This window comes from Sapajus apella, unplaced genomic scaffold (assembly GCF_009761245.1).
Source record: "Sapajus apella isolate SASKATOON/1434 unplaced genomic scaffold, GSC_monkey_1.0 scaffold28, whole genome shotgun sequence".
Classification (NCBI taxonomy): domain Eukaryota; kingdom Metazoa; phylum Chordata; class Mammalia; order Primates; family Cebidae; genus Sapajus; species Sapajus apella.
The window spans coordinates 16,235,863-16,259,991 of record NW_022436968.1 but is presented as its reverse complement, the minus strand read 5'-3'; the positions used below and the strand labels follow the sequence as shown (position 1 = coordinate 16,259,991).

Here is a 24,129-nt window from a genome sequence, read left to right as displayed (position 1 = left end):
ACAAAAATGAAATGACTGTATTTTCTCACACAGTGGATTCTGCCTTGTACCTGCTGGAGGTGGGGCCTTTGGTTCCTCCTCTTCTGCAACAGGAATGGGCTCTTCCTCTTCAGGAGCAATTTCCTCAGGTTCTTCATATACTTTAAAGATATTAGTTAATTTTATTTCAATGTATGGAACAATATTCTAAGATGGACAAACACTAAACACAATAAATAGTAATCTTGATTTCTTCCTTTGTTTCAATTAATACCTTTTCTTATTTTTGCTAAGATAAAATCTATCTCATTTGCACTGACTTCTTTGTCTATTGATTTGAATGCTTGCAAAGCCATTTTAGTGTTTAATGTCATTTATAATCATTAGTTCTCCTGTCTTACTTTCTGTGTACACTAGAGAAGCTTTGTTTAATACAGCTTACTATGACTTATGTGGATACTGCGGACCAATAATCCAAAATAGATTTGAGATTGGAGCTAATTTAGAATGATGAATTAAGACAAATAATTAAAGGTTAGAAAATCACCAAGAAATAATGAGTTAGGAAAGATGAAGAACAAAGCTTAAATTAGAAATAGTCACAAGTGGCAAGGTCATTAATATCGGTCTCACATGTACCTTCTGGGGGAGGTGACTCCGCTCTTTCTGGAACAGGAACAGCTGGTTCCTCTTCCAAGACAGGTTTCTTTGGCACTTCTGGCACTTTAAAGACATTAATTAGTCTTTCTTATGAGTAGTTGAGAAGTATATTAAATTTATATCACATCTACTTCACATTTTGCTCAAATAACCCAGGGACAGATCCCAAGAACAAATTTCACAATAAGGTCAGTGATCTGTCTTTGGATCTTCTTAGAGTGGGGAGGAAAATATGGCTTATCAAGAATTTAAAAAAAAGACAGTAAACTTTTCCAGTGCTTGTAATAAGTAAATGCGTCACTTTTAAAAAGTCAATGTTGTTATTAAAAAACATTTACACCCTAAAAATTCAGTATGACAATTTGTAGTTGTGAATTTAAGAGGATTATCAAATAAAGGGTTTGATAATAGGTGACTTTTTAGACAAGGGTAGGTGCTTTTCTGCAGAGTCTCATTAGTGATGTGTACCTTTAGCTGGTGGGGCTTCTGGCTTTTTGGGAACGGCTACTTTCTTTTCTGGAACAACTTCTTTTGGAACTTCAGGCACTTCAAAGGTATTAGTATTTTAACATTAGAAAGAATCGCCAGTAAACATTCATCACATTTACATAGAACAAAACCATTTTAGAAGCTGGGGGCTGCATCCACCTCCATCAAACCATCAACAGCTACATGTACCTTTAGCTGGTGGGGCTTCTGGCTTTTTGGGAACCACTGGAGGCACCTTCTTTTCAGGAACAACCTCCTTGGGCACCTCGGGTACTATAAAAGATATTAGTAGTTTTTGAAGCTCATGATTTCAATGACATATGAAAATCATGAAGCAGAACAGTGCAATATGACACTTTAAAGACAATTTTAGGAAGCTAGTGTCAGTGAGAAATACCTTTCACTGGTGGTGGTTCAGGTTTTTTGGCAACGACAGCAGGTGCTTTCTTTTCTGGGACAGGTTTCTTAGGTGGCACGGTCACTAAAGAATTGCAAGGTATGTTTTAGAAAGAGTGAAGATTGAGAAACAAGACAAAAGCTCAGAGTGCCCAGAATTATCAGGGCAGGAAGGGGAAAGAGCGGCTGAGGTGTCCCAGCAGTTTCTTGCTAAGTACCTTGTGGAGGCTTGGCCAGTTCTGGCTCTTCCACAACTTCAGCAGGAGCAGGAGGCTCTTCTGGGGCAGCTTCCTCAGGCTCCTCGAACACTTTAAAGACATGAGCTCATTTTAATGCCAGAATTGACTAAAAGACATGAAATAGTTTGTGCAAAAAAACCATTTTTTACAACACTAAGGAGTTCATGTTTCTAAAAACACTATTTTGAATAGTTTCATTATTACCTTCAGGGGGAGGGCTTTCCGGTTTGGGAGGAATAGCTTCAGGAACCTTCTTTTCTGGGACAGCTGCCTTTGGCACCTCTGGGACTTTAAAGATATTAGTTTTTCATTATTAGACAAAGTAGAGACAAACAAAGAGTATCAAACACAGTGACATGAAGGGGACTACCTTTTGTGGGTGGGGCTTCAGGCTTTTTAGGAGGAGCTGCTGGCAGTTTCTTTTCAGGAACAACTTCTTTAGGAGCCTCAGGCACTTAAAAGATATTAGTGAAATCACATTTAGGCCTTTTGAAGACCACTAGAAAAATATTTTCCAGAGCAGAAGAAATAGATCTTCTGAAGTCTAAAGCCAGGGACAAATACCTTTAACAGGTGGGGCTTCAGGCTTTTTAGGAGGCACTGGCATTTTCTTTTCAGGGACAACTTCTTTGGGAGCCTCTGGCACTTAGAAGATATTAGTGAAATTACATTTAGGCATGGTGAAGACCGCGAGAAGAATATTTTCAAGAGTAGAAGAGATAGATCTTCTGAAGCTTAAAGTCAATGACAAATACCTTTAACAGGTGGGACTTCAGCCTTCTTAGGAGGAGGCACTGGCACTTTCTTTTCAGGGACAACTTCTTTGGGAGCCTCTGGCACTTAAAAGATATTAGTAAAGTTACATGTAGAGCTATGAAGACTACTAGAAAAATATCTTACACAGCAGAGGAATTGGAACTTCTGAAGCTTATGGTCAAATGACAAGTACCTGGAACAGGTGGAAATTCTGGCTTTTTGGGAGGTACCAGTGTTTTCTTTTCTGGGACAATTTCTTGTGAAACTTCAGGCACTTAAAAGATATTAGTAGTTTTTCACTTAGGTTAATGAGAAAAATGAGCTAAAGTATTTCTAAGATCAAAAGAGATATTTCTTCTGCAGAAAAAGGGCTGGGGTGAGAAATACCTGTGGCTGGTGTGGCTTCTGGTTTTTTGGGCAGAGCCTTGGGAACTTCCCTTTCTGGGACAACGTCTTGAGCTTCAGGCACTTGAAAGATATTAGTAGTTTTAAACTTAAGCTAATGAAGAGAAATGGGCTAAAACTGTTTTCAGTATTAGAAAAGATCTCTCTTCTGCACAGTGAAGTCAGGGCTAACGTATACCTGGAACAATTGGAGCTTCTGGTTTTTTGGGTGGAGCCATGGGAATTTCTTTTTCTGCGGCTTCTTGAGGAACTTCTGGCACTTGAAAGATATTAGTAGTTTTATACTTAGGTTAACGAAGAGCAATGGTCTCAATTGTTTTCAAGAATGGAAGAGAGAGCTCTTCTGCAGGATAAGGTTGAGCTGACATGTACCTGTAACTGGGGGAGCTTCTGGTTTTTTGATCGGTGCCTTGGGAATTTTCTTTTCTGGGACAACTTCTTGAGCAGCTTCAGGAACTTGAAAGATATTAGTATTTTTATAATTTACAAATGGCGAAGGCATATATTACAATGATTGTGAGGGGTACAGACAATAAGTTTTTCTTAACAGAGGAGTGGGAATAAATACCTTTTGCAGGTGGGGCTTTCGGTTTTGGGGGCACAGCCACAGATACTTTCTTTTCAAGTACAACTTCTTTAGGAGCATCAGGAACTTTGAAGATATTAGTATCTTTTAGTTAGAAACTATAAAGGGGAATATCAACTCCACATTTACCCAAGCAAATACAATTTGTGAGACTGGCAGACACTTCTGTGCACTCTTTCTCCCGGCCCCCCGACTGACAATGTGTAAGGACACCTACCTTTAGGAGGCAGAGCTTCTGGCCTTTTGGGAGGAGGCGCTGGTGCTTTCTTTTCTGGGACGGCTTCCTTCGGTGGCAGCACTTCAGGCACTTCAAAGATATTTGTAATTTGTGTTTAGAGAAGGTGAAAACAATGGATGCCTATTGTATATAAGCATATACCAAAATATTTTGGATAGCGGCTGATATTTGTTTTCTTTAGAATTATTTCATCTTTAGGTAGTAGGATTTTTAACATATAATTTCCTAGTTAAAATAACAGTTATTTTTCTCCTATAGCTTGTATAGCTTTGGCATTACCTTCAGGGGGAGGACTTTCCGGTTTGGGAGGAATAACTTCAGGAACCTTCTTTTCTGGGACAGCTGCCTTTGGCACCTCTGGGACTTTAAAGATATTAGTTTTTCATTATTAGACAAAGTAGAGATAAACAAAGAGTATCAAACACAGTGACATGAAGGGGACTACCTTTTGTGGGTGGGACTTCAGGCTTTTTAGGAGGAGCTGCTGGCAGTTTCTTTTCAGGAACAGCTTCTTTAGGAGCCTCAGGCACTTAAACGATATTAGTGAAATCACATTTAGGCCTTTTGAAGACCACTAGAAAAATATTTTCCAGAGCAGAAGAAATAGATCTTCTGAAGTCTAAAGCCAGGGACACATACCTTTAACAGGTGGGGCTTCAGGCTTCTTAGGAGGCACTGGCATTTTCTTTTCAGGAACGACCTCTTTGGGAGCCTCTGGCACTTAGAAGATATTAGTGAAATTACATTTAGAAGTTATGAAGACCACTAGAAAAAATATCTTCAAGAAAAAATTAATGAGATCTGAAGTCTAAGGTCACTGGCAACTACCTTTAATGGGTGGGGCTTCAGGCTTTTTAGGAGGAGCCAAGGGCACTTTCTCTTCAGGGATAACCTCTTTGGAAGCTTCTGGCACTTAAAAGATATTAGTGAAATTACATTTAGGTGTTATGAAGACCGGTAGAACAAAATGTTTTCAAGAGCAGAAGAATTAGATCTTCTGAAGCCTAAAGTCAGTGACAAATACCTTTAACAGGTGGGACTTCTGGCTTTTTAGGAGGCACCCTCAACACTTCCTTTTCAGGGATAATCTCTTCGGGAGCTTCGTGTACTTGAAAGACATTAGTATTTTTACACTCAGAAAATACAGACATGACTAGATAGATACACAGACATTTTCAAGAACAAAAGAACTATTTTTTCCCCCAGAGCCTGAGATCAGCGAAACAAGTTCCCATAATAGGTAATGTTTCAAATTTTAGAGGAGGAACTTCTGGTACTTTCTTTTTGGTAGCCATTTCTTTGGGATCTTCAGGCAGTTTGAAGATATTAATACATTTACACTTGAGTCACAAGAGTCAACACAGACATGATTCACATGTACACATCAAAGTAACTTTCAAGGCTGGAAAGGTGGTCTTTTCTAACACCCGACCCACTATCCCACCGTAAAGGGACAGTTAAGAATGTACCTTGGACAGGTACAACTTCAGCCCTTTGGGGAGGATGCACTTTCTTTTCCTGGACAACTTCTTTGAGAGCCTCTGGCACTTTGAAGATATTAAGAATTTTACATTTAGAAGTTACAAGAATCAACAAAATCAGGAAACACATTTATAAAAGACAAAACATTTTCCCACCCCTCTAAACTTCCGGCAAGATTTACCTTCATCAGGAAGGACTTCAGGCTTTCTGAGAGGAACCACAAGCGTTTTCTTTTCAGGGATAATTTCTTGGGGAGCTTCAAGCACTTTAAGAAATTTGTAGTTTTATGTTTAGTATTATGCAGATCACTAGGAATAGCAAAAATATTTTCAAAACTACAAGAACTAGTTCTTGAGTCTGAGAGCATGGTAACTTGTACCTTTAACTGATGGGGGTTCTCTTTTTTTGGAAGGAACTCTCTTTGCAGAAACAATTTCTTGAGGAGCTTCGGGCACTTGAAAGATATTAGTGGTTCACATTTAAGAGTTAAAATGATTAATGATAATAGTAGCCACAATAACTTAGCAAATATAACTACATTTTCTTCTCTTCCCTCCATCTTCTCTTTGCTCTACCACTAGGCTAAGTCTTTTAAGGGGTTAGTGGATCCTTGAGAAGACGTGCTCCCCATTCTCCAGAACCTCACAGAGCTCTCGCGACACTGTACACTCACATTATAAGACATTTGTTGAATGAATACTTTCCACAGAAGGGTTTTCTGTTTTGGCAGAAACAGCCACAAATACATATATTTTAGAGGAAACTTCTTGTAGAATCTCAGACACTTTAAAGATATTAGTATGTTTATATTTAGAATTTATGAAGAATATTAGGAAAAAACATAGTTTTAAGAGCAAAGGACTGATAAGTTCTTCTTCCACATTTGTTCAGAGATAACGTACTTTTCATAGGTGGAATTTCTGGCTCTTCAGGAACATCCTCAAATATTTTCATTTCAGGAACAACTTCCTTCATAGCTTCTGGTGCTTTGAAGATATTAGTATTATGGTTAGAGGTTAAAAGGATCAGTGGAGACATTAATTATATGAGCTGAACTAAAATGATGTTTTACGGCTACAAAGGTGATTGCTTTAAAAAATCTGAGGAGGTATAAACTCTTGAGGACAGGAACCAAATATTATTTGTCTTTGTTTATTATTCTCCGGTTCCCTAGCACCCTGTACATACTAAGCACTATTAAATGCTATTAAATAAATGAAGGAAGGAATGACAGGATGAATGATACCTTTAGTGGGAGGTGTTTCAATTTCAAGGGGAGCAGCCATGGGTGTTTCCTTTACAGGGACAACTTCTCGAGGTGGTTCAGGCACTTTAAAGACACGAATGCATTGTACTTTGGAGTTATAAAGAGCAGTAAAGAGTTTTCGTCATAACTGCACATATAGAACATTCCAGATGGGAACCTTCTTGCACTCCCTGCCCCTAGAATTGGATTCTTTTGTCGCAGTGTGAATATTTGGTTATGAGCAGCTGTTTTTTTGGTCACCTCAGGCACTATCAATATTAGTAATTTTATTTCTTGGAATGGTAGATGCATAGAAAATTAGATCATGGAAAGTGGAAACATTAATTATAATTAATGCTATACCTCTAACTATTACTTTGAGAAAAACAAAATTAAAGCCATTTCAATAAATGTAGATTGGCTTCTTTTTGCATTCACATTTTAGGCACTTTAAAAAGGTGAGTGTTTTTCAAGTTTAGGAGAGGAGAACAACCAAAAGATTCCAGACTGAGAAAAAAAATCAAAATATTCAGAAAATCTTTAAATTGCAGAATACTGTGTAAGTGTTATAATTAAATTACTATTCTGGAAGTTTTAAAGCTTTTTCATGTTTTGACTTGTCTAAAGATATTCAAAATGAAAAAAAAATGTATGATGCTTGAAAAATAAAAGACTATGAGAGATGCAAATGAACACTGAGGGGAGAGTTCCAGCTTTAACTGGAATTATTTTTGGTTTGGTTGGAGGACATTCTGGGAGGCTCTCAGGTGGTCTAATCTTGTAGAGATTATATTACAGATCAGCTTCACGCTGAATTAAATATTTTCTTTAAAACATGTTTTGGTCATAATATGTGTATATATATTTTCTCTGGAGTCTTCATAAAAATACACTGACTCAACCATCTTCCATGTGTGTAAGTTAAAGGTATTTTTTCCCTCTATTTTCTCTTGAATGACTCACTGGGCCATGCATACAGCTTCTACTTGGAGGATCCATCTCTGAAATGATTTCCTCCATAGCCACTGTGGCTTAAAAGATATTAGTATTTTTACATGTGTTAAGTACAACCACAAACATGAGATTAAAAAGCTGACTTTCTTCCAACTTGTACCTCTTGGTGATGGTGTTTTTCTTCTTTTAACAATAGGAGTTTGTTCCTCTGGAATGACTTTCTTGAAGACTTCAAACTCTTTAAAGATATTAGTATTTTTTTAATTGAGAAAAGGCAAAGGCATGAAGACATGACATACTAAGAAACTTAGAGATGTTAACAGATACTGTATCTTTATGTTAGAAATGATATTTTTGTTCTAATATTTTATCTTTTTATATTATATGTGTGGGACTTGACTTTCTTGAGGGCCAGTCATATATCATTTGTTGTTGTGGGTATATCAGATGCTTTAAAGACAATATTTTAACATTCGATGTTGTGAGAATGTATTTTAAACATTAAACATTTTGCAGACTGAAGACAGTATATTTTCTTCTTTAGATTTTCAAACTAGAGAATTATTTATACCTTCAGTTGGAGGATGTTCTGGAATTTCAGGAATAGCCTCAGGTACCTCCATTTCTGGAAAAACTTCTCTGATTGTATCAGGCTCTTTAAAGATATCAGTAGGTTTACATTTAAGAGTCGTAAAAACAGTAAATTATATAAAGCATGCAATGTTTGAGTCTTAAAACCAAAGATATTCATCTGGATTTGATGTATTTGAAATATACCTTTAGTTTCCGGTGTTTCTCTCTTTTTAGGAATAGTCACATCTATTTTGTCCTCTGGAACAACTTTCTTGGGTGGCTCAGGCACTTAAAAGATATGAGTATAGTTATATTTATAAATGGTAAAGAAAAATATTGAGCTTTTTACAAGGAGTCAAAAAATAGTTTTTCTTCATACTGGTTCATTGGTGTTATATACCTTTTGCTAGTTTGGGTTTTGTCTTTTGAGGTTGAGTCACAAGTACTTTTTCTTCAAAGACTGCTTCTTCATATGCTTCATACGCTTTAAAGATATTAGTATTTAAATAATTAGGGTGTTTCAAGGTGGATAAAGAATTGTATTAAGAAAAATATAATATATAATACCACATTCATCACCAAAATTAATAGTAGCACATAGAGGTAAATTAGTGGCTAGAATGCATTGGCTGGAGATAGCCTCATTCTCAGTTTCATGATATAGGACTCTCAGCATGTCTCTGTGATCATGGTAATAAAATGGAGGAATTGTTCAGGCAAAGACTATATAATTCTTAATTTTGCTTTAAGAAAGTTATTGGTAAAATTGTCCTATTGGTCTTATTTTTATGGATTTGTCCATAAAGAACAGGGAAGACAGTGAATTGCCACTGAGAATTCTCCCATATTTGACCTACTAGAAATTCATGTAAGTCCTTTCCCTTTCAAGAAACCTCATTATCTATATTTTCAAATCACATCTAATGTATGGTTTCACAGTTTAATATAAATGTAAAAGCCATTTCGGGTTTGGAGGCAGGGAAAATTTTTTAAAAATTAAGTATTTGGAAAATAAGGCAAATATAAGACAACAAAAATTTCTCCAGGTTTTTGAAAGAAAGACTGGCTGAAAACAATAACTAAAGTCCAGAAAGAAAGGATATTCAAAGGAGGAAGTGATCATATACTTTTATCCCAACTGAGTATAACAGGTGAACAACAACAAAAAAATGAGTTTCAACAGGAAAGTTTTTAGATGAAAAAAGTGGAAGAGGGTTGGGCACAGTGGCTTATGTCTGTAATCCCAGCACGTTGGGAGGCCGAGGTGGGCTGATCACTTGAGGTCAGGAGATCAAGACCAGTCTGACCAACATGGTGAAACTCCATCTCTACCAAAAATACAAAAAATTAGCCAGGCGTGGAGGTAGGCGTCTGTAATCCCAGCTACTCAGGAGGCTGAGGGAGGAGAATTGCTTGAACCCAGGAGGCAGAGGTTGCAGTGAGCTGAGGTCACGCCATTGCACTCCAGCCTGGGCATGACAGAGTGAGACTCTGCCAAAAAAAGAAAAGAAAATAATATTTTGACTATTGGCATTTTTACTATTCAGCCTGTTGAACAGTATTCTACTCACAATATTTTACCATTTGGATTATTTCGTTATTCAGATTATTTAATCCCAATTTTGTCTGAAAGCAGAAAAAAAAAAAAAAGGTCTTGATAATTCTTTTGAGGTTTGAGTGGCCTTATAAATCTATGGTCATTTGGGCAGTTTTGCCAAAATATTTCCAATTATGGTTGTCAAGAGTAAAAAAATAAAAATGGTGGAGCATTTGATTTTATAAAATCCAATTAAAATATTATTATGGTGTTAAAGTAAGTTACTTCATGATCTGAGAAAATAAATTGTTCAAAGCAAAAGACACGTATACAGAATAGGTTAGGAAAATTCAACAAGATAGATGACTTTTCTAAAATCACATACTATGATAAGTACAGTATCTTTTTAAAAATTGGCATGGAAATATATCTTGTCTGAGGATAATAGCCACTGAAATTATTTAAGTCACATGTTTTTGGCATGTTAGGCTTTTACAAGAGATTAGTATATTTGCTTTTCAAAGCTGTAAAGACAAACACTGAATTTAAGGCCACAAATAAAACCAGAAAGAACCACTAATTTTTCTACACTCACTGTATATCTCTGTGTCTTCAGGAAGAACAATAGGTGATTTTTTTTCTTGAACACTTTTCTTAGGCATCCCAGGAACTTTAAAGATATTAGTATATTAATTGTTATAAACAACAAATATAAGATACAAAATATAAGGATTTAATGTCACACACGTTCACTTTAAACCATGAAAAACTAAACCAAGAGTTATTTCATGTTGTGATTAGTATCACTGTATACCTTTAGCTGGTGGAACTTCAGGCTTTTTAGGAACAGCTTCACGAACTTTTTCTTCTGGGACAATTTTCTTGGGTACTTCAGGTGCTTTAAAGATATTTATTTATCTTATTTTTCAGAACACCATAGTTGAGTATAAACATATCAAGCCTAGGAGGGGCATCTAACAAGGAGAATGTAAAAAATCCCCAAATTATAAGTCAACTATAAGTCAAATGCAGTCAACGCATTTCTCTGAATTGCCTTGTTGATGAGTTCTCGCTTCATTATATCAGAAACACTTTGCTCTTTGGAGATAGCAGCATTTTCTATTGTCATTTAGAGCATACTTATTTTTTTCAAGCTACTTCAGAAGAGCTTCCAAAATGAATTATTTTTGAAAGAGAAGAGGGATCAATATTATTTAGTTATTAAACAAGAGGATCAATACAAATGATAACTTTGGGCTTATGTCTTTATGCCTAAAACATCACCTCCAAAGGCAGGATTATTACAGAACATAAATGGAAACTTATGTCATTCGTAGCCATCTTGTGGCACTGAGAGAAGAATTGTCTGTCTTCCATAGTAAGTGAATAAAAAAGGATTTTATATTAATGAATCAGAAAAGGCAGTTACCTTTAGTTGGTGGAACTTTTGGTTCTTCAGGAACATGCACTTTTTCTTCTACCACAATTTTCTTAGGCGCCTCTGGTACTTTAAAGATAATAGTAATAATTTGTTTTATTTTTAAATATTTTTTCAAATATAAAAATTGTTAAGCAGAGCATAAGAGAGATATGAACACAGAACAGAACACAGTGACATAAAATATAGACATCACTTTATCAAATACATTACAGTATTTCAAATGCATTGAATTTTAAAACAAATATAACAACAAAAATCCAGAAAATTTCCCATGTTAGAATGGTAAGAACTTGAGAAGAAAAATTAATAATATGCGTTCAGCTGGTGCTATTTCTGTTTGCTTTTGTGGAAGAGTTGGTACCTTCTCTTCAGTGATAACTTTCTTACATGCTTCAGGGACTTTAAACATATAAGTTTATATTATTTATTAGATACTGTTTTTTATTTCTCTTGTAAGCTTTAAGAGATTTACAAAAACAAAGTATGGATATTAGACACATATTCACTATGTATTTATATTTGCAAGGTTAATATAATCAATAAATATAAAAACATGTGTTTATCAGTAAGTGTGTTAGTGACTACAGAATCAAATAGCACCAAAGAAGGAAATCTGGGCTCACTGTTTGGTTGCTAGAGATATTTTTTTATTTGTTTTACATATAACCACAGTGACTGCCTTTTTTTGGTAGAACTTCCCTTGGAACCTCAGCTGCTTTAAAGATATTAGCTTGTTTTAGACATGTCAAAAACAAGAAATACAAAAGAAAGACACGAAATGGAATGCAAACTTCCGCTTATAAAGCAACCAAGGTGCTATATTGTATGTAAAATTAAGTAGTAATTTTTCACCAAGAAGATACCTTTAGCTGGTGGCTCTTTTCGAGGAACAACTTTAGTAGGCGGTTTTTTTGGAGGGATGATTTTCTCAGATATCTCAGGCCCTTCAAAGATATTAGTATTTTGGTTTAGAATGAACTTGAAGTATTTTGGAGCACTATTACTAAAGTTAGTACAATGAGGGCTCACAAAAGGCTTTATTTATATTTTTTGAATTTATAACACACTTATTTCCAAAAGAGCTTTAATTTTGCTAAATATCATTGTATACTGTAGATTTACTATATATGCTAAACACATACACACGTATTCCTTCATGTTACACATATATTATTAATTTGTGCAAGATCTAGAGAGGGGTATTGTAGATAATTTATTTGTGCTATGGTTTATCTTCACAGTATGCTAGAATATGGGTGCCATTACCAAGACTTCGCTTCCTTAATGTTATTTCTCTAATGAAAGTATCATAAACTGGCAAAAGCTTTTCATAAGAAATTCTCAGTTTGTGAATAGTTGTCTGAAATTTTAACAAAGCAGTGGTTATTTTGCCTGAATATGTAAATTCTTCAGTAAACTGAGGAGTTTCTTTTTCACTTAACTAAGGACACTGGCCAGTTATTTTTGTACCTGAAACAATTGTGTAACATTCTTAGTCGGATTTAAAAATAATCCTCAAATTCATACAGTGACCTCCTTAGATAAGTAGATATCAAATATTATTATCTTGTCTACTAAAGTTATACTCCGTGTGGTTAAGAGATATTAATCTTTGTGTCAAATAATTTAAACTCATGTTTAAAGTATTTCATGGGGTTTCTAATCTTCCAAATTGAACACAAAATTTACTTTCAAAGGAAGTTAGAGCAAGATATAAGAATTTGTATTATTTGAAGAATTCCCTATACCTTTAGGTGGAGCTTTTGGTTTTTCATATACTTCCACTTCTTCAGCCTCAAAAACTTCTATTACCCTGTGTACTTTTTCAACTCTGTGTTCTTCTTCAGCTCTACGTTCTTTTACTTTGACGAATTCTTCTACTTCATGAAACTCGTCTTCTTCAAAATATTCTTCTACTTCATGGAACTCTTCTTCTTCTGGAATTTCTTCCACTTCTGCTTCTACTACTTCTAATTCTAGGCTTTCTTTTACTACTTCCTCTTGGTAGAAGGCAACTGACTCTTTTTCTTCAAGGACAGTTTTCCCTGAAAGAGCATCTATTTTAAGAGACTTATTTTTTTTAAACACTGAAGAAACAAAGATGTACATTCAAAAAGTATATATATTTTAAAGCTGAATAAAGGCTTGCATGCAACAATACATGAAAATCCAAGATCTTTCCCAAAATACCTTTCACTGGGGGAACAGCTTCTTTCTTAGGCACAAGGACTTTCTTTTCGGGGACTTTCTTTTCTGGGACTTTCTTTGTTACTTCAGGCACTTTAAAGATAGAGTTTTAATACTTAGGACTTTCAAGAGCAAGCTTTCATAGACAAAAGTCATCAAAAATAATCAAGACACAGAGACATGAAACATAAAAGTCTTAATAAAAAAAGACAGAAGAGGAAGTCAGACTTGAAAGAGAAGATATACCTTTGGCTGGGGGTGCCTCTTTTTTCTGAACAGGAACAGGTACTTTTTCCTCAGGAACTTTCTTTGGCACTTTAAAGATATTAGATGTTTTAGTTAGCTGAGAATGCACACACATGAAATAAAAACACCACAGACATCACCAACATTACAGTAAAGTTTCTCAGAAGTCACTCTGTACTGTGGGCAATAAAAATACTTTCTTAAATCACTCACTTGTCTTAACATTCCCACAGAAGAAATGTCCACAAGTACCTGTGCCATTCTTTTTTTTTTTTTCTCTCTTAATAACTGGGATTACCAATATGGGCCCACTTTTACTATTTTTAACTTGATGAAGACTTTTTTAAAAGTGATTATCATTATAGAGTATTTAAGCTCTGACATTGGCCTCACATTCTGCTGTGCCCTCTTATATTAGCTGATGAGCCTACTGTGACAGGGACAGCATAATCTAATTGCTTAAGAGCACTATCTGAAGCATTAAGTGAATTAGGAAGCAGTGAAAAGCAGACATTTTTTAATAACCTTGAATGCTTGGGCTAAACATTACAAAAGGGACGTAAGGCTCTTTAAGATAGTTATCGTCCAAGCATTAGATTTTTTTCCATTAAAATAATAAATATAGTAACATAACTATTATTACACATAAGAAAACTCTACTTATGGAACAAATCTAGAATGTGGGGAAGAGGGATCCATTGCTATGTATATAAGTATAGAGAGACATACTAATACATTAAAACTATCAGCTAGTTAAGAAGCTTCCAGAATAATTCATACATAAACACACACACACAATTATTCATTAACCTCCCAGAAAAGATTAAAGAAATGGAATGAGTTATATTTTTTTAGGTCCTTAATCAATTTGCTACCTAAATGACTATAAGAAAGCAGTCAAAAAAGACAATGTTACTTTTTGGAAAGAAAATTAATGGTAATTTAAAGATACTAATAATGAGGCTTGATATACCTTTAGCTGGTGGTGCCTCTACTTTTTTAGGAACAGGAGTAGGTGCTTCAGGTACTGCTTTCTTAATCACTTTGGGCACTTAAAAGAAATTTTATGAACATTTTGAAAAATGGCATGTGATGAGAAGAACACCATCCATATAACAACAAATAAATAAATATCACAAAACATTGACTTATTTTTAAAAGATATTAGCAACCTAAATGGTAATAATAAATGTGAAGTAGGAACCCTAGGGGTGTGAAGGATATTACTTAGAAATCCTATAAGCAAATATAATATCAATTACACGAAAGATAATCATATTCTTCAGGAATAGTAAGTTAAAGATTCTTCTAAAAAATGAACACTTTAACCACAGCAATAGATTCCCCCCATACTAGTATTGAAAACAAAATGAAGGATTGAAATCTAGGAGAAAGTATTACAGTAGGGCCTGGTCAGAAAAAAATTAAATCACCTCTAACAGAAAAGTAATCTCTCATTCTTAGTTATACTGCAGATGGAGTAGAAAAGTTTAGGGTAAAAAAAGGACACATCGATTCAGGTGCCAGGAATAATTAATCTTCACTTTATCATGGATATGATATAAGAAAAGCATACCGGTGAATATTAGATTTAGATAAATTCTGAAAAACATTTGGAACACCGAGTATTTTAAATGTTCAACTCTTAAAAGCAGCTATACCTCTAGGTGGCGCCACCTCCTCAACCACTTCTATGCTAGGTGGTTCTTCTGGGATCTCTTCTTCTGGAATCTCTTCTTCTGGAATCTCTTCTTCTGGAATCTCTTCTTCTGGAATAGGCTCTTCTTCAGGCTCCTCAGTAACTTTAAAAAGATTATTATTTTTCATATTATTTTTATAATTATTTTGATTATTAGACTAAAGTGATATATCTGAAAACTGCTCAGCCTTCCAAATGCTCATGGAAATTTGCTAGTCCTTAAAAAATCTCTACTGGGTCTTCAAAATATGTTAGGCCTATCCTAGCATTTGTGAACTAGAATAGACTTCGGATAATTTAGTTAAAATTATTATTGTTATTTTTTTTTAATGAAAGACTTGTTTGAAGTTAAACCAGCCACTTGTGGTAGAAGTCAGATTTTCTGCACAAGTTACTCAGGCTCAACTAGAATTTCTTTTGGATAAGCTTATTTTACAATTGCCTACTAAGTCATTTGATGAAAAATTTCCTATAGCAAATACAGTTTCCCTTCATGAATTCTAATTAAAATAAAACAAATAACAAACAGACAAACAGGCTGAACATGCAGGAAGGAGATTCAAATAATATTAACTCACCTACCCAATTTCTATTAGTTTAATAATAATTTATTTTAGAATCTGAATATGTTTATTTCCTGGGGTAAATTGTACATTTATCTACTTCAAATATTAGACAATAATAAGACAAGGATGACTTTGAAATGTTATTTTCTTATAAAGTCATCTACCTTCAACTGGTAGAACTTCCTCTTCTTTAGGGAGAATGATTCGTTTTTCTTCCACCTTCTTAGGCACCTCAGGAACTTAAGAGATATTGATTATTTTAGACACTTATAATGCAAGAACCAAAGAAGAATAAAGACCAAGTTTCCAGTTTCCAACACAAGAGAGTAAATATCACAAGGCACATACACAAGATGAAACACTGACATTTCACAGAATTGGTTAATGAGAAAAGAATAAAAAGGTTTTTGGTTTAAGATTAAGGGTTTATTAAAGAGATATTTGACTTTATACTGCTTTAGCCTCTATTTCTTTTCTTTACTTTTTTTTAATAGGAAGAAATGGGTACTTTAGGGACTAGTTCCTTAGTGATTTCTGGCTCTTTAAAGATATACTTTTACTTTTTAGAAACAACATACATAGAGAAACAATGTAAAACACAACACCAAGTGAAAAAATGTATGCAACACAAACATGGATGCAAAAGAGTCACAAATGACGAATGTGAATGACAGACCATACAGTGCACACATTTATGTTGAACATCCTGTGTGGATAGAACCACAGTTCAACATCGGTACAGCAAACACATCCCTGTTATGGGATGATGTACCTTTAGCAGGAGGGGCCACTGCTTTCTTAAGACCAGGAGGAGGGACCTTCTTTTCTGGCTCAGGTTTCTTAGGTACCACAGGCACTTAAAAAATATTATTTTATTTTATAAGTTCAGTTTCACAAACACAAAGGCAGTAGACACAGCAGTAATATAAGTTGTACTAACAAATAGGGAAACAGGACATTTTGACTTTTACAGGTGAAGGAAAGAAATGGCACAGCCTAATTTATTTGGGAATAGCAATACCTTTGGCAGGAGGAGCCTCCTCTTTCTTGGGAATGACCATTTTCTTCTCTGTCACTTTCTTCTTAATCTCAGGCACTTTAAAGACATCATTTCATGACAAGAATTTATTTTGAAGGACAAAAAAAGAGAGAAACCAAGAAGTCCCCACATACAGAAAGACCAACATGCAACAGCTGCATAGGACAGGTCTGTAAATCAAGTTGGGAGCCCAAATATTATAATGGAATTGGGATTTGTAAAGTAAGGGACCAGTAGCATATGTAATTATCATCGGACAGATGCTATTAGGGTGGTGCAAAAGTAATTGCAGTTTTTGATGTTACTTTTTAATGGTAAAAACCGTAATTACTTTTGCACCAACCTATTATTTCATCCATTTAAATTCACTAGTAATTTATTGTCTAGAAAGCATTTCTGAATCATTGATATCCAATAAACGATCAGCTTTACCATTTCATTTGATTATGTAACTATATGGCCCGATGGGAGGGTTATACTGATTTTAAGCAGCCATGCCAGCACTTTTTGTAGAAAATATTATTGAGCTTTAAAGTACAAATACATGAATTCTGTCCTGTACTATGAGATGACTGAATATATTACATCTGGATACTATTCATTTGATGATAGACTACTTTAATATCTTCATTTTATCCTCACAATAATAGCTGAGCCCATTAGGACTGATATTAGTATCCCCATTTTATAGGAAAATAACTTCAGGCTCGGGTTGTTTAAAGAACTTGCTGAAAGTAATAATGACAAGGCACAAAGTCAATGCTAAAATCAAAACCTGTTGGGCTGCCTTTTACATATATGTATTAGAAGATATTATTATTCTGTGTTTTAATACATTCATCTTTTATTTTTAGCCTGGTGTTACAAAGGCAATTAATATAAATGGTTGAAGGGTGAAATTTAGAAATATTTATTAATAATATTTTTCAATATATTTAAATATATAGTATACTTATCCTCATATATTTAAATATGTCTCCATGAAAGCTACGATTAATTTCCTAATCAAATTATAGGATATCAGTTAGAACTTTTGTGTCAGTTTTGGGACATTTCCCTTCATCTCTGTTCTTGAATACTGCTTTGCATCCAGTGAAAAAATGGATATCAGTGTTCCTGAACATTTTTAGAAGTAGATATGTAACTGTGTGATTGTCCATTTTATAAATATAATATTTCCTAAAACCCAGTTTCACCATAATTTATGTGGTGAAGCTAGGGGTGAAGAATGTGTATTCACTTTGGGGAGGTGTACCTTTGGGTGGTGGTGGAGGTTCCACTTTTTTAGGAGCGGGAACAGGGACTTTCTTCTCTGGTACAGGTTTCTTTGGCACTTCAGGCACTTAAAAACATTTCGTTTGAAGGTATTAAAAACCACATACACATGATTATATATATAGCAAAGAAACACATGAGAATAAGACCACAAACAAGTAAACAACATTACATAATATGTAATTTGAAAAGACATTTAGATAATTTACGATAGACAGATACACAACGCAGACACACAATAAGAGCACACATGTCAGGAATGTTTTCTAAGATTTAGATGGTCAATCACAGAGGGGAAAGCATTATAGATAAAATTGGAGATGAAAAAAAGGATGGAAAAGCAGAATTCAACACAAAAGAGGCCTTGATGATTCCAAGAAGAGCTGTTATACCTGGTGCAGGTACTGGCACCTTAGGTTTAACTTCTGGAAGGACTTCTTCCTCAGGTACAAATTCTTCTTCTTCTTCAGGTACATACTCTTCTTCAGGAGGAACTTCCTCTTCCTCAGGTGGAATTTCCTCTTCCTCAGGTGGAATTTCCTCTTCCTCAGGTAGAACTTCCTCTTCAGGAACAATTTCTTCTTCAAATGGAATTTCCTCTTCCTGAGGTAGAGCTACAGGAACTGGAACTGGTTCAGGTTTCTTTGGCACTTTAAAGATATTTATTCAATGGTACAAACATCACTTTTGTGTAAAATATTCAAAACAATGAAGAAGCTTATGAAAGGCAAATATTCTGTGATTATAAAGCATCAATTATCAACATAAATACTAAGCATTAATTATAATTAGTAAGGCTGTCTAACACCAGTTAGTTTTCCTTTTAACCCTGGATCTGTTACAGATAAATGTACCTTTAGGTGGTGGTGCTTCCACTTTTTTCGGAACAGCTGTTGGTTTCTTTTCTTCTGGGATGAGCTTCTTGGGCACCTCTGGCACTTTAAAGATATTATTTGTCTTTAAGAATATGTCGTTTTACAATGTTTTAGAGCAACAGATATAAAAAAGAATCACCAAATACCTGACATATTTCTAACAAGACAAACACTTTAAAAATGTACAGTGTTATGGGGAAATTTGTATGTGAATATACATAAATGTGAGCTTTTCCCCCAAGTACTTTAAGTGATGAAATGATGTACCTTTTGCAGGTGGGGCCTCCACTTTCTTAGGAGCAGGAACTGGCACCTTCTTCTCAGGCACAGGCTTCTTGGGCACCTCTGGCACTTTAAAGAAATGATTTAGAGAAAAATTTTATACAACATAAAAATATTGATTCCAAGCATAGTTTCAAATGATTAAGATAAGGTAATAAAAGTAGGACAATGATATTCCAAGAAACATTTTATTTTTAAAATAAAATATTCGATTTTGTCTAAAGAGTTGCATCCCAAAGAGTACAGAATTAAACCGATTGTTTTTGACCCATATGCAAATGTAAAATAAAAAAAATTACAACATCGCAAGTTCCATGTACCTTTGGCAGGTGGAGCTTCCACCTTTTTAGGAGCTGGTACTGGTACTTTCTCTTCTGGTACAGGTTTCTTGGGTACTTCAGGAACTTCAAAGATATCAAATAGAGTTAGTGTCACATTTTTCACCCATAGCCACAAATTTAAGGCTGGCAATGTAAGGCCTTAATTGAAGCATCACAGATATTCTGTCAATTTCACTTTAAGACTGAAAATTATAATAGCCACAAAACGAAGGCCAGAAAATCCACAAAAATTAAAATTAAAAACACCGAAAAAACCATGGACTGGTGATAAAGACAAGACACAATGCCTGGTAAATGATGGTTTTGTCCATTTTGATATGCCAAAAAATGTATTTTACTTGAAGAACTTTCCCCTAAAGAGGAGGAGCCAAGCATTGAGCATAAGCATGCTCTGATGGTAAAATTCAGAGATGAGTACCAGGGGGCTCCTGTGGCCAGCTGAGTGGTTCTTGTCACTGACATTAATGTTGTTAATATTGCCATGGGAAACGGTCTGCTATGGCTCACCAAGTTATGCTACATAGATGAATTATCATGTTATTCCATTGATGGATTATAAGGATGTACCTTTTGCTGGCGGAGCCTTCTCCTTTTTAGGAATAAGCACAGAAAGTTTCTCCTCTGGCTTCTTAGGAACTTCAGGCACTTTAAAGATATTGTTAATTGTTAAGTTCTAACTACTAGTACCAACACATCCATATAAAGCACAGCTAATGCTTTCTAACAACAGATAGGACACACACAAGGCTTTGAACTCAGAAGAAAGTTGAGTTAACTATTTCTAGGCAGATGAGGTCTCTTAGATACCCATCAGTGAATGGTGGTGTACCTTTTGCTGGTGGAGCTTCCTTCTTTTTGGGAACAGGAACAGGTTTCTTCTCTTCTGGAACAGGTTTCTTGGGTACCTCAGGCACTTTAAAGATATTATTAAGAATGTTGGAAATGTTGCAGGAAAGATATAAAATGTGAAAAGCACCTGTAGAAATCATATTTCAGCATATAAAAATATCTGCTTTAAAGGAAGCAGATGGCCACCATCAGTGCTGATAACCCCCAGAATCTGACCAAATCAGACACCCAAACTCCAGAGATGCTGTTGCACATCCCTTTGCAGGAGGCATCATCTACCTTTGACTGGTATCACAGGCACCACTTCTTCCTCAGTTACGAACTCCTCTTCTTCATGAATGTACTCTTCTTCTTCTACAAGATATTCTTCTACATGGGTCACAACTTCCTCTTCAAAGGCAACCTCTTCTGGTTCAGGTTCTTTAGGCACTTCTGGCACTTTAAAGATATTATCTTTAAGTTGGACATTTGCTAATTACTCAACAAAATTAGGGCACCTTAGAAACATAGACCCATTTATAACAGAAGAAAGAACAAGATTTACTTTCCCCACAAAAGAACTTCATACACAGAACTGAAGAGGAATTCAACAGCAAAAGACAAACAACACATCAAAAGAGTGCCATTAGGTACCTCTAACAGGTGGTGCTACTTCTTTTCTAGGGACAGGTACTTTTTCTTCTGCGACAACCCTCTTGGGCTTCATGGGCACTTGAAATATTAAGTATAAGGAAATTTTATTGTCAGAAAAAGGCCACTAGTCAATGTTTGCTTTGCTGCACTTTAAGCAGATGGAATAATGCATCTTGTTTTAATGAGATAGATATGTGATTGTTCATCTTTAAGAAATTTTATACCCTCCGTGGAAAGGATTCCGAGCTTCACAGAAAAATAAATACACAGAAGTACCCAAGCAAACATGAAGTAGGAAAGCCCAAATGTGAAATGATGTTTAGTGTTCAAATATCTCTGCTTGAAAGAAATATCCTTTCCTGAAAAGCTAAATTTACTTCTCAATTAGTATACTTCCTGAAAAAGCGAGGAAGTTGCTTCGTACTTAGTATGAATTGGGGAAAAATGACTGGAAACTGGTTAGCTTTAAAAAAAATCTTCAAAATGAGTTTAGAATGAATAAACAGTTTCCAAAATCTGGTGAATATTATCACATCATTACATTGTTTAGGTAAATTAGGAATATGCCAAATGGTCACTGATTTTAAACTCATTCTATTTTATATGTATTGTAGCCACATGGTAGGACACAGCCATTATCTAACAGGCTATCAATTAATTTTGAAATAATTTTTCCTTTTAAAGGTATTATCTTATTATCCTGTATTTATAGATTTTTACATACAACATTCTGCTGACAATTTAAAAGACATGAAACAACAAAATAAAATGAATCATAGCTACATTAATTTCAAAAGAGGCATCAGAAAAGATCACAATCGAGGAAGGAAATCATTGTACCTTTAGCAGCGGGTTCAGTCACCTGCTCTTTTTCACGTTTGGTAATTGAAATATGTATTTTTTCCTCAACAACTTTCTTTGGTTCTTCAGGCACTTTAAAGATATTAATTATTAAAGAGCATTAAAACCAACTCCATGAATACTATGCAATAAATACACATAAAAAAGCTGAAATATAAGAATCAGGACAAGAAGATCCTACTCAGCAAAAACACAGAACATCAGACAGGGTAGGAAGACATGGTTTTAGAACATACATAACAAAGTCATTCTTGGTGGTTATTACTTGGTAATGTACCTTTGGGTGGTGGAGGTTTGAGTTTCTTAGGAATGGGCACTGGTACTTTTTCTTCGGGGACAGCTTTCTTTGGCACTTTAAGATATCAATATTAAGAGATTTAAAAACCTGAACCAGATTTCTCAAGGCTAGTAAGAACAAAAAGTTAAGAAAGACAAATAGAACATGATATTCCCAAACACACACAGAATTTGTATACTGCCGCTTTTACATATATTTTTTTGTAGTAAGACAACCATGGAGGAAACAAAGATCTCTTACAGGTGATAATGTGTTTTTTTACTCTACCTTTAGCCGGCGGGGCCTTTGGTTTTGTGGGAACTGGTTCTTCTGGTACAGGCTTTACAGGGATAGGCTTCTCTGGTTCTTTAAAAGTACATACAAGGTATTTCATGTTAGACTTTAGAACATAAATTTAAAAACTTCTTAAAAGGAATCAAATGATTGAAACAATATATTTTATCTACAGTATAGCCATAGCTTATTGAGGTGGGCAAGAATCAGAGGTCCAAGCAGAACAAGCTTATATTGTCCTTTCCTTCTTGCTATTTTCTTTAATTAGGTAATTCTTACTATTAAAATGCTCATTTCACTTCAGGTAGATAAAATCCTGGCTCAAACTCCCCTGCAACACTGGCTTTTAATGCTATCTGTGTGACTATGTAGAATGTTCTCAAAGTTAGGCTATGAAACATCAGAAACTGAAGAAGTAAAATAATATTGATTTATTTCGAAATTCCAATAGGGAAATTTATTCTTTGAGTAAAATAAACTCTTTGGAACCCAAACTATATGCCTACAAATTTGACCTTCATTAGGTAAAACACAGCAGGTTGTTTTGGCTTACATGTCTGTCTTTACTTTTGAAGTGATCATTGCCAAATTTGAATAATGGGAACCCTGTGGGTAAATGTAATTTCTCAATAGCCTATCATACTCCATAATAGCAAGCTTCAGAATAAGGGTTATTCAGAAATTTCTGACCATGTACAAGAATGATCTTGGGCATTTGAAGACAAACTTGTAACCTTTCTGAAAAAGAAACTTAGGGACATTTGCTATTTTGTATATGAGGAAAATGAGGGGGGCAACTGATTATTCCCAGAACCAAAGTATAACAACCTTAAGATTTATAGAGGGTTTTTTTCTCCCAGAAGTTATCAAAGAAGAAAATTCCACATTTATGAAATGAAACAAAGTTCTTTCCAAATGTCTTTGGGCATCCAAATTTTTATCTTGTTCTAATGGAATGTGCACATATTTAGTGTGGTTTTGAGTTTGCAGTTTTGCTCATACCTGTGACGTATTCTTCATGCTCTTCATATCGTTCATATTCCCGCTCCTCATATTCTTCGTATTGGTCGTATTCTTCTGTTGGTTCATACTCCTCAAATTCTTTATAGTCGTATTCTTCATATTCTTCATATTCTTCTTCCCGTTGTACTGAAACAGCTTCTTCTTCTTGGGCATAAGCCCATTCTTTCTCTTCCATTACAGTTACTTCTAAAATAATATTAACAACAGGCAGCACTTTATTTAAAGCACCTTTAGGGATAACTCATAGTAACAACGTACTTTGATTTTATTCTTTTGTGTTGGTTTCATGCACTAATTATGGGAGACCCTGACTGTTTTTTGTGCTGGTCAAGGTATCATAGAGTATATTTACTAATTGTGATTTCAAATGTTGGATGCCCTGCCCTCAGTCAACAACAAGCTAATAAAGTATAGGAATCAGATTGGGAACTAGAAAGCAAAGAGTTAGATAATTTCATGACTCACATTATTTAATCAAAGCTCAATATACCTTTGGTGGGTTGAGGTTCTCTTTTTTGAACTTCAATGGATACTTTTTCTTCCTTTACTGCTCTTTTTCTAAATTCAGTCACTTTAAAAGAGTAATTATTAAAAGTGAATTGCAAGATTATGAAAATGTGTGTGTGAAGAGAAATTTTGTACAAACAATCCAAGGACAAAAACAATCATAACAATGCCTGATTAAACTTTCATTTAAAAGG

The 24,129-nt window shown here is 34.8% G+C and overlaps 1 protein-coding gene across 3 annotated transcripts in view; it reads right to left on the bottom strand.

Moving 5' to 3' along the window:
- Positions 1–24,129, bottom strand: part of TTN (titin) — a 269,746-nt gene that overhangs the window by 122,529 nt on the left and 123,088 nt on the right. Inside the window, exons 131-168 of one of the 3 annotated variants that reach the window (XM_032293067.1) lie at positions 23,919–23,999; positions 23,408–23,614; positions 22,400–22,477; positions 22,112–22,186; positions 21,814–21,906; positions 20,974–21,051; positions 20,620–20,778; positions 20,321–20,404; positions 20,059–20,136; positions 19,471–19,554; positions 19,136–19,219; positions 18,848–18,931; positions 18,386–18,643; positions 17,974–18,060; positions 16,701–16,775; positions 16,452–16,535; positions 15,844–15,918; positions 15,076–15,216; positions 14,388–14,465; positions 13,415–13,483; positions 13,172–13,261; positions 12,730–13,026; positions 11,845–11,925; positions 10,970–11,047; positions 10,355–10,438; positions 4,194–4,277; positions 4,028–4,111; positions 3,728–3,817; positions 2,519–2,602; positions 2,328–2,408; positions 2,134–2,217; positions 1,968–2,051; positions 1,743–1,832; positions 1,526–1,609; positions 1,318–1,401; positions 1,108–1,185; positions 619–702; positions 51–140 (exon numbers count right to left, since the gene is read on the bottom strand). The exons of the other annotated variants lie outside the window; for them this stretch is intronic. Of the exons in view, the coding sequence (XP_032148958.1) occupies positions 51–140; positions 619–702; positions 1,108–1,185; positions 1,318–1,401; positions 1,526–1,609; positions 1,743–1,832; positions 1,968–2,051; positions 2,134–2,217; positions 2,328–2,408; positions 2,519–2,602; positions 3,728–3,817; positions 4,028–4,111; positions 4,194–4,277; positions 10,355–10,438; positions 10,970–11,047; positions 11,845–11,925; positions 12,730–13,026; positions 13,172–13,261; positions 13,415–13,483; positions 14,388–14,465; positions 15,076–15,216; positions 15,844–15,918; positions 16,452–16,535; positions 16,701–16,775; positions 17,974–18,060; positions 18,386–18,643; positions 18,848–18,931; positions 19,136–19,219; positions 19,471–19,554; positions 20,059–20,136; positions 20,321–20,404; positions 20,620–20,778; positions 20,974–21,051; positions 21,814–21,906; positions 22,112–22,186; positions 22,400–22,477; positions 23,408–23,614; positions 23,919–23,999 (3,783 nt within the window). The remainder of the gene's footprint in view (positions 1–50; positions 141–618; positions 703–1,107; positions 1,186–1,317; positions 1,402–1,525; positions 1,610–1,742; positions 1,833–1,967; positions 2,052–2,133; positions 2,218–2,327; positions 2,409–2,518; positions 2,603–3,727; positions 3,818–4,027; positions 4,112–4,193; positions 4,278–10,354; positions 10,439–10,969; positions 11,048–11,844; positions 11,926–12,729; positions 13,027–13,171; positions 13,262–13,414; positions 13,484–14,387; positions 14,466–15,075; positions 15,217–15,843; positions 15,919–16,451; positions 16,536–16,700; positions 16,776–17,973; positions 18,061–18,385; positions 18,644–18,847; positions 18,932–19,135; positions 19,220–19,470; positions 19,555–20,058; positions 20,137–20,320; positions 20,405–20,619; positions 20,779–20,973; positions 21,052–21,813; positions 21,907–22,111; positions 22,187–22,399; positions 22,478–23,407; positions 23,615–23,918; positions 24,000–24,129) is intronic. 3 annotated transcript variants of the gene reach the window in all.